Genomic DNA, 10,780 nt, shown 5'->3' on the forward strand with positions numbered 1-10,780 from the left:
AGCAGGTGATCTTGTAGGTAGTTCCCTTTACTCGGATTAGGTTTAAACCAGGGCTACACCGGGTGGGTGTGGCTACACCTGGGGGGGCGGGGCTACACCTGGTCGGAGGGGCTACACCTGTTCGGGGAAAGGGGGGAGGGTGTCACGTGCTACCTCACCTTGAGTGTTATTTATTAATTAATTTATTTGTGTATTTATTCATATATATATATATATATATTTCTTTTAATTCAATTAATAATTCAATTCAACACGAACATGTGGTATTGAAGAGTATTTACAGCATTAATGCTGCCAAACGGATTTTATTAGACAAACTTCAGTTCCTTTTAAAACACGAAATGTTTTCAGTTCTTATTTGTTTTCTTTTTCTTCCAACAGGTTTATGTAGAATTCAGAATCATTTTTTTTTTTTTTAACGTATATATGGTCTGTAAAGTATGTCTATGGTATTTATCTAATAATAAAAAAAGAACAGCGTATTATTGTTTATATTCCAAAATGTCATTAAAGAAAAAAAAAAAAAGCACAATAAATAAGTAGGTTTCTGCCATAGAATCACAAGTTGTTTATTAATATAAGAATCTCAATTCAGAAGTATGTAATGAGTATAAGTGTAGAAAAACTCCTAATTATAAACAACATAATGTGATTTTTTTTTTGTCTGAATAAAACTAAATAAATACATATAATGCTAAATAAATAAATGCTATCAACAGAGGCATAATATTGGAAACAAAATGTACTACAGGTTCACTAAATATTCATATTTCAAATGATTGAATAAATAAACAAATTCTGCCAGAACTGTGACTGAATAAATAAAGTCTCTGGCCCTGAGGAAATGATTGATTGAAATATAATAAGCTCTGCAGCAGCACCCGAGGGGTCATTTAACCACAAATAGTCTGATTTTATTTTTAACTGTAGATTAAATAAATTGGTGAAAATCTAAAGTCACATGGAAGCTACTGAAGTGTTCTTTTAAACAGTTATAATGATTCCCAGTAATAGAGTTGGCTCTCCATGAAAGGTCACGTGACCAGCGTGACAATGTCCCTGTGCACAAAGCACAGAGCTCCATGAAGACATGGTGTGTTAATGTTGGAGCAGAAGAACTTGAGTGTCCTGCACAGAGCTCTGACTCTGACTCAACCCCACTGAACACCTTTGGGATGAACTGGAACACAGACTGAACCCCAGACCTCCTCACTCTTACAACATCAGTGTCTGATCTCACTAATGCTCTTGTAGCTGAATGATCACTAATCCCCACAGACACACTCCAACATCAGTGTCTGATCTCACTAATGCTCTTGTAGCTGAATGATCACTAATCCCCACAGACACACACTCCAACATCAGTGTCTGATCTCACTAATGCTCTTGTAGCTGAATGATCACTAATCCCCACAGACACACTCCAACATCAGTGTCTGATCTCACTAATGCTCTTGTAGCTGAATGATCACTAATCCCCACATACACACTCCAACATCAGTGTCTGATCTCACTAATCCTCACACACACACTCCATCAGTGTCTGATCTCACTAATCCTCACACACACACTCCATCAGTGTCTGATCTCACTAATGCTCTTGTAGCTGAATGATCACTAATCCCCACATACACACTCCAACATCAGTGTCTGATCTCACTAATGCACTTGTAGCTGAATGATCACTAATCCCCACACACACACTCCATCAGTGTCTGATCTCACTAATGCTCTTGTAGCTGAATGATCACTAATCCTCACACACACACTCCATCAGTGTCTGATCTCACTAATGCTCTTGTAGCTGAATGATCACTAATCCCCACAGACACACTCCAACATCAGTGTCTGATCTCACTAATGCTCTTGTAGCTGAATGATCACTAATCCCCACATACACACTCCAACATCAGTGTCTGATCTCACTAATCCTCACACACACACTCCATCAGTGTCTGATCTCACTAATCCTCACACACACACTCCATCAGTGTCTGATCTCACTAATGCTCTTGTAGCTGAATGATCACTAATCCCCACATACACACTCCAACATCAGTGTCTGATCTCACTAATGCACTTGTAGCTGAATGATCACTAATCCCCACACACACACTCCATCAGTGTCTGATCTCACTAATGCTCTTGTAGCTGAATGATCACTAATCCTCACACACACACTCCATCAGTGTCTGATCTCACTAATGCTCTTGTAGCTGAATGATCACTAATCCCCACAGACACACTCCAACATCAGTGTCTGATCTCACTAATGCTCTTGTAGCTGAATGATCACTAATCCCCACATACACACTCCAACATCAGTGTCTGATCTCACTAATCCTCACACACACACTCCATCAGTGTCTGATCTCACTAATGCTCTTGTAGCTGAATGATCACTAATCCCCACATACACACTCCAACATCAGTGTCTGATCTCACTAATGCACTTGTAGCTGAATGATCACTAATCCCCCCACATACACACTCCAACATCAGTGTCTGATCTCACTAATGCACTTGTAGCTGAATGATCACTAATCCCCACACACACACTCCATCAGTGTCTGATCTCACTAATGCTCTTGTAGCTGAATGATCACTAATCCTCACACACACACTCCATCAGTGTCTGATCTCACTAATGCTCTTGTAGCTGAATGATCACTAATCCCCACAGACACACTCCAACATCAGTGTCTGATCTCACTAATGCTCTTGTAGCTGAATGATCACTAATCCCCACATACACACTCCAACATCAGTGTCTGATCTCACTAATCCCCACACACACACTCCATCAGTGTCTGATCTCACTAATGCTCTTGTAGCTGAATGATCACTAATCCTCACACACACACTCCATCAGTGTCTGATCTCACTAATGCTCTTGTAGCTGAATGATCACTAATCCCCACAGACACACTCCAACATCAGTGTCTGATCTCACTAATGCTCTTGTAGCTGAATGATCACTAATCCCCACATACACACTCCAACATCAGTGTCTGATCTCACTAATCCTCACACACACACTCCATCAGTGTCTGATCTCACTAATCCTCACACACACACTCCATCAGTGTCTGATCTCACTAATGCTCTTGTAGCTGAATGATCACTAATCCCCACATACACACTCCAACATCAGTGTCTGATCTCACTAATGCACTTGTAGCTGAATGATCACTAATCCCCACACACACACTCCATCAGTGTCTGATCTCACTAATGCTCTTGTAGCTGAATGATCACTAATCCTCACACACACACTCCATCAGTGTCTGATCTCACTAATGCTCTTGTAGCTGAATGATCACTAATCCCCACAGACACACTCCAACATCAGTGTCTGATCTCACTAATGCTCTTGTAGCTGAATGATCACTAATCCCCACATACACACTCCAACATCAGTGTCTGATCTCACTAATGCTCTTGTAGCTGAATGATCACTAATCCCCACATACACACTCCAACATCAGTGTCTGATCTCACTAATGCACTTGTAGCTGAATGATCACTAATCCCCACACACACACTCCATCAGTGTCTGATCTCACTAATGCTCTTGTAGCTGAATGATCACTAATCCCCACAGACACACTCCAACATCAGTGTCTGATCTCACTAATGCTCTTGTAGCTGAATGATCACTAATCCCCACATACACACTCCAACATCAGTGTCTGATCTCACTAATCCTCACACACACACTCCATCAGTGTCTGATCTCACTAATCCTCACACACACACTCCATCAGTGTCTGATCTCACTAATGCTCTTGTAGCTGAATGATCACTAATCCCCACATACACACTCCAACATCAGTGTCTGATCTCACTAATGCACTTGTAGCTGAATGATCACTAATCCCCACACACACACTCCATCAGTGTCTGATCTCACTAATGCTCTTGTAGCTGAATGATCACTAATCCTCACACACACACTCCATCAGTGTCTGATCTCACTAATGCTCTTGTAGCCGAATGATCACTAATCCCCACACACACACACTCCAACATCAGTGTCTGATCTCACTAATGCTCTTGTAGCTGAATGATCACTAATCCCCACATACACACTCCAACATCAGTGTCTGATCTCACTAATGCACTTGTAGCTGAATGATCACTAATCCCCACACACACACTCCATCAGTGTCTGATCTCACTAATGCTCTTGTAGCTGAATGATCACTAATCCTCACACACACACTCCATCAGTGTCTGATCTCACTAATGCTCTTGTAGCTGAATGATCACTAATCCCCACAGACACACTCCAACATCAGTGTCTGATCTCACTAATGCTCTTGTAGCTGAATGATCACTAATCCCCACATACACACTCCAACATCAGTGTCTGATCTCACTAATGCTCTTGTAGCTGAATGATCACTAATCCCCACATACACACTCCAACATCAGTGTCTGATCTCACTAATGCACTTGTAGCTGAATGATCACTAATCCCCACACACACACTCCATCAGTGTCTGATCTCACTAATGCTCTTGTAGCTGAATGATCACTAATCCCCACAGACACACTCCAACATCAGTGTCTGATCTCACTAATGCTCTTGTAGCTGAATGATCACTAATCCCCACATACACACTCCAACATCAGTGTCTGATCTCACTAATCCTCACACACACACTCCATCAGTGTCTGATCTCACTAATCCTCACACACACACTCCATCAGTGTCTGATCTCACTAATGCTCTTGTAGCTGAATGATCACTAATCCCCACATACACACTCCAACATCAGTGTCTGATCTCACTAATGCACTTGTAGCTGAATGATCACTAATCCCCACACACACACTCCATCAGTGTCTGATCTCACTAATGCTCTTGTAGCTGAATGATCACTAATCCTCACACACACACTCCATCAGTGTCTGATCTCACTAATGCTCTTGTAGCCGAATGATCACTAATCCCCACACACACACACTCCAACATCAGTGTCTGATCTCACTAATGCTCTTGTAGCTGAATGATCACTAATCCCCACACACACACGCCAACATCTAGTGGAAAACCTTCACAGAAGTGTTGAGCTCATTATAAGAATAAAGAGGAATAAATCAAGAATGGGATGTTCAACTAGTACAGATGAACTTGACGGTCAGGGGTGCACATACTTTTGCTCATATAGTATAAATGATAAAGTCTACATACTTCAAGTAATCAAATCTAAAGTTATATTATTTATGCCATATTATTCCACCTACCAGGTGTAACTCTTGAGTTTCACTACGGTCTGCTGTGTGTATTGAGGATGCTGCTGAACATTATGAACCATACAACAAGAAATGGGACTACATCAGCTACTTTAGCTTAGACTACTTGCCTAAGAAGTGTGCCTAAGAATATGGGACAGGGCCATCACAGAGTAGGGTAACTATATTTTAAAAATACTATACTATAATATATTTCAAAATACTTCAGGACCTTTTTTATGGTCTTGAGATGGCAAATCAAAGATATACATATCTAATTTACAAAGATAGAAATAACCTTCACTTACTCTACTTAATATTAATGAGTAGCCATGACTAACATTATAAACTGAACATTGTCTAAGCATGTTTTTTTTTTTTTTTATCCTTTAAGACATGTTTAAAATGAGATTTTTTAAAAATATGTATGTCATCATGAGTCAGTATATTATATATGCTGAACTGTTTAAAAAACATACAGCTGTAAGCGAGAACAGAGAACATACATAAAAAAGCACCACACTGGGGCAGTAGAAGCGGTTAAGGCCCTTGGTTACCACCAAGCTGCCCCTGTTCAGCCCTTGAGCAAGTAGCTTATTCCTCTCTTCTCCAGGGAGCTGTATCACGTGTATCTTCTCCTGTGCTCGGGCTCCAGGTTGAGATATGAAGAGAAAAGTATTTCACTTTTGTAATGTACGTGTGACATTCATTCATTCATTCATTCATCTTCTACCGCTTATCCGAACTACCTCGGGTCACGGGGAGAATGTGCCAATCTCAGGCGTCATCGGGCATCAAGGCAGGATACACCCTGGACGGAGTGCCAACCCATCACAGGGCACACACACACACACACACTCTCATTCACTCACACAATCACACACTACGGACAATTTTCCAGAGACGCCAATCAACCTACCATGCATGTCTTTGGACCGGGGGAGGAAACCGGAGTACCCGGAGGAAACACCCGAGGCACGGGGAGAACATGCAAACTCCACACACACAAGGCTGAGGCGGGAATCGAACCCCCAACCCTGGAGGTGTGAGGCGAATGTGCTAACCACCAAGCCACAGTGCCCCCCATATGTGTGACAAATAAAGTTTATTTCTTAATGTATAGATAAACACACCCATGCTTTCTGTTTTAATTGAGGGACTTCTCATGGTGCCATTTGTATAATAATAATAATAATAATAATAATAATAATAATAATAATAATAATAATAATAATAATAATAATAATCTGAAACCAAAAGGGTGACAGGTTTTGATTTTATGGAATATGGGAATCTAGTTTGGTGACATTTCTCACTCAATACCAATACAAACCATCCGTAGCACCTTATGTGTATTTTATGTGTAAAAGCACAAGGTGTGTTCTCTGTGGCATACTGTCAAAGGGAACGAGCAAAAGTTTCATGAAAGCCTGTTAAGCAGGAGAATCTGGGTCACATGACTTTGTTCAGGTTCCCTGATGTGGTTTGACTCACATGACCATAAACTGTACTTCTATAAATAATCAGAGTACAATCTCAGAGATAAGAAGCTGAAAAAAAACAGCCGGCTTGACTTTTAGACGTGAACGCCCACGTGAAGACAGAACGGAGTCAGACTAGAGGTTTAGACACAAACACTAGTCTCATTCATTCATTCAACAACAGAGACAAAAAGGCAAGAAGCGAACGCTGATCGGATTCGTTTGATTTAATATTGCACCACAGAAATAACAGGCATCTTGTATAAAACAGCAGTAAGACACAATCCACAGGCACCAAAAAAAAACAAACCAAAAATGTAAATTAAAAAAAAAAAAGAATGAAATGAAAACATAAAACTGTCATAAAATAATCTGAAACAAAAATTTCACACATACAAAAGTTTTCATTTAGAAGAACAAAATAACAATAAACAGTGCACAGTCGTAAGCTGCCGTGCAGCAGGTCATGAGACGGAAAAAAGACAGACAGACAATCGCTACTTTATCGTTTACAAATCAATAAATAAACTCAAGACATTAGCTAGTGTCAAATATTCTCCCGAGCACACACTTGGGGAAGTGTCTCAAACGCCTGAGTGTTTAAAGGTGGGATGCACGATGTGTGTGAAATGCTTCAGAAAACTGAGTCGGGCCGACAAACAAAACAAACGTGTAGCCAATGAGCAGAAAGGGGCGTGTCTTGTCAATATGCGGCGGAGAGAGTGTTCAGTGCGCATGTCTGACATTAGCAGAAAGCGACTGAAACACTGACATGGCGGATAAAAACGGAAAGCGGAAAAAAAGGCTTACGATAAGGCAAGAAGCAGGACCCGTGTTAATATAGGATCAGCTTTCCAGTTGCCTGGGTTACGTATGTATGTGTGGGGCGGAGCTATCAAAACAGGGGTGACACCCATTTGGGTTAGGGGCGTGTTTGTTTTGGTGATTTAAAATGTCAACATTGGCTTTCAAACAATGTGCACCCCACCTTCAAGTGTGGGTGAGATTCAGTGATGGATGAATTGTAGGTTCAGTGTGCAAATAAACTACTTAACCTCTGCCATGCAATGAATCCAAGAATTAACACCTTCCTATAGCTGCAATGAACCGGACCTTAAAAAACAAGCAAGGTGTTTAATACTTCATGCAAATTTAAAAAAAAAATGAAATAAAATATGTGGGTACATGTAGTATATAAAAGTGTACACCACTTATAATAAACACACTGGAGATCGACTACATCTGTACGCCGTATTGAGAATGTCTAGAAATCCTTTTAAACCACATCGTCGAAGCAGCAAGTTACGCGAGTCCGAGTGAATATAAATGACGCTATGAGTGTCGACTCAGCTTTGAAAGAGAACGTGAATAAATATGACGACGGTGATTTTGTAGTCGTTCTAATCTACCGTGATGTGGAGTAGTTGTAGAAGTGCTGCTCGTCTGGACGGAAGCCGTAAGCTGTAGCAGGCCGCACGGCTCCTCCTGGCCCCTGAACGTATCTTTCCGAGACAGCGCTGAAAGAACAACATGAGAAACAGTCGAGTCAGCCAGACTACTACTACAATAATGAAAAGAAAAAGTGTTTACAGCCATATATATATATATATATATATATATATATATATATATATATATATATATATATATATATATATATATATATATATAAATAAAACGTGTAAGTGAACACTTACACCCCCTAAAAAGACAAACAAACGGACGAAATTCAAACCACCTCTGGTTCATTTGTGGATGCTTTTGTGGTTTGAATGATGTGTGTGATACGGCTGCTTTATGTTTCTGTCCTTGTCATACGCAGCTGCCATTACTAAGTGCTTAGTACTAAAGTACAAAGTGTGAAAACACATAAAAACTGCTTCACCACTAGATGGCACTGCAGGACTGCTAAAAAGAACAGGCAGGTTCCTTGTTCCTCATAGAGCCAGGAACCAAGTCTGTGGCAAACAAAGTCGAGCAAACTTCAGAAAAAAATGGGAGAATAAATCAGACTGTAAAAAAACCTCTACCTTTTCCCAAACACTTATAGAAATAAAAGCAAAAAAAGAAAAGACACCATAAATATCACAGCCACATAAGAGTGCCATTACCGCAGCCTCTCTCTCTCACTCATTCATTTTCTACCGCTTATCCGAACTACCTCGGGTCACGGGGAGCCTGTGCCTATCTCAGGTGTCATCGGGCATCAAGGCAGGATACACCCTGGACGGAGTGCCAACCCATCGCAGGGCACACACACACACACTCATTCACTCACACAATCACACACTACGGACAATTTTCCAGAGATGCCAATCAACCTACCATGCATGTCTTTGGACCGGGGGAGGAAACCGGAGTACCCGGAGGAAACCCCCGAGGCACGGGGAGAACATGCAAACTCCACACACACAAGGCGGAGGCTGGAATCGAACCCCCAACCCTGGAGGTGTGAGGCGAACGTGCTAACCACTAAGCCACCGTGCCCCCCTTACCGCAGCCTAACTATCCTAATAATGATGGGAACTGTGACGTCTAGTTTTCTTCCATAAGCAAAAGGTTACTAGGAAATCAATCTCAAATCCAGATAGATGCCAATTTAAGTGTGTGTGTCTTGTCTGTGAGGTGCCTTTGAGTGAACGCCACTTTCACCTCTGCGTCCTTTGATTCCACCCCCACTTTCCCTCCCCGTCTCAGCCCGTGCACAAGCTCGCCGTGCTGTTCTCTTAAAATACGAGCTGTTTGCTTTGCCCCTACCAGCTCCCATAATGCCGTGTTGTTTTTAGCACAAATCACTTCCATGAGAGCGCTTAAATGCGTCAGATGCTTTTCTTTTTAGCGACCACCTCCTGGCTTTTTTTTTTTTTTTTTTATTTTGTCAGGGAGAATCGTAGCTATATGGGGAAAGAGTTTGATGGTGAGAACGGCAGGGTTCAGTGCTTAACGTGAGATCTAATGAGATGATCATGGAGGTAAATAAACTTTCCTTCAGCGATGACCTTGGAATCAGCCGCCTTCTTTCTTCGGGCTCGTTTCCAGGCATCTTGAGTTTCACGAGGATGTCTGGACACAGTCGATTTTCACTACGGAACGGTGTGATTTACGGTGTTCGACTACTGTAAAACTCACCCTGGCATATGCGTGTAGTAAACTACTTGGCGAGAAGGTTTTACTATTACGTTAGATCCTATGTTTGACTTAAGGTAAATGCATCACCTTCTAGGGAATAGTGCAGAAGAATTTCGAATACTGGTTTCACTATATCCTTGTAATGCTGTTGGAAAATCGATGTTAAATCATGCCAATGTTCATATTTTATCCGATCGTGTAAGCGCTTGTCTTCTTCTGCGATTGATTATATAAGGCGTGTTTGAACGGGGTGGGTATTTCATCTGCTGAGACGTACGTGGGCTTAAGGAGAGGTCAAGTGAGGAGACTCAACCCAAAGACATTAGAAATGGACAGACATGATGAATGGATCTGCTAAAGGTGGACCCATGAGCATCATGGTTCAATCATCAGGTATCTTACATAATTGCAAACAAAGTGAAAAATGTATCTTAAGTGAGACGACTTGTGCAAACTACGCCTCTGGGAAGATTGTGTGCACGTCCGGCATTATCCGTTTCATCGCTCAGCTCCTTCCCCATGGACAGAGTGGAATCTGGAGTGGGATGTAGGCAGACAAAAGCCTCCAGTGTTTCCATTCAGGACCAAGACGTGTGAGGCTGTTAAACACGCACATGGAAACCTCTTAACACGAGCCTTTCCCTGTTACTATCTGCGTCGCCGCTTTGATCTTCAGCCTGTCGCTACTTCAGCCTGTCCTGACTTTATTGTTCGTTTAAATCAGTGCGCTATCCTCATCTCGGCTCACTTTTTTAAGAATTGCTCTTGATCGGGTGACTGTAAAGTCTCTCTCCCATGCTGCGCAGGTCTGGCCTTTTGGTTTATAGCCCTCACAAGAATTCAAAGGAACCGTGATAGCCCGCCTGCTGGAATTCACATATTGACTAGATGACATTAAAACCCGGTTCTGAGCCTGCAGTACACTTGGG

The 10,780-nt window shown here is 41.7% G+C and overlaps 1 protein-coding gene across 1 annotated transcript in view; it reads right to left on the reverse strand.

The window, feature by feature from the left end:
* Positions 1-6,934: 6,934 nt before the first annotated feature.
* Positions 6,935-10,780, reverse strand: part of kifap3a (kinesin-associated protein 3a) — a 26,092-nt gene continuing 22,246 nt past the window's right edge. The window contains exon 20 of the mRNA XM_060866841.1: positions 6,935-8,239. Within this exon, the coding sequence (XP_060722824.1) occupies positions 8,128-8,239 (112 nt within the window). The 3' untranslated portion in view covers positions 6,935-8,127. The remainder of the gene's footprint in view (positions 8,240-10,780) is intronic.

This window comes from Tachysurus vachellii, chromosome 3, assembly GCF_030014155.1.
Source record: "Tachysurus vachellii isolate PV-2020 chromosome 3, HZAU_Pvac_v1, whole genome shotgun sequence".
Classification (NCBI taxonomy): domain Eukaryota; kingdom Metazoa; phylum Chordata; class Actinopteri; order Siluriformes; family Bagridae; genus Tachysurus; species Tachysurus vachellii.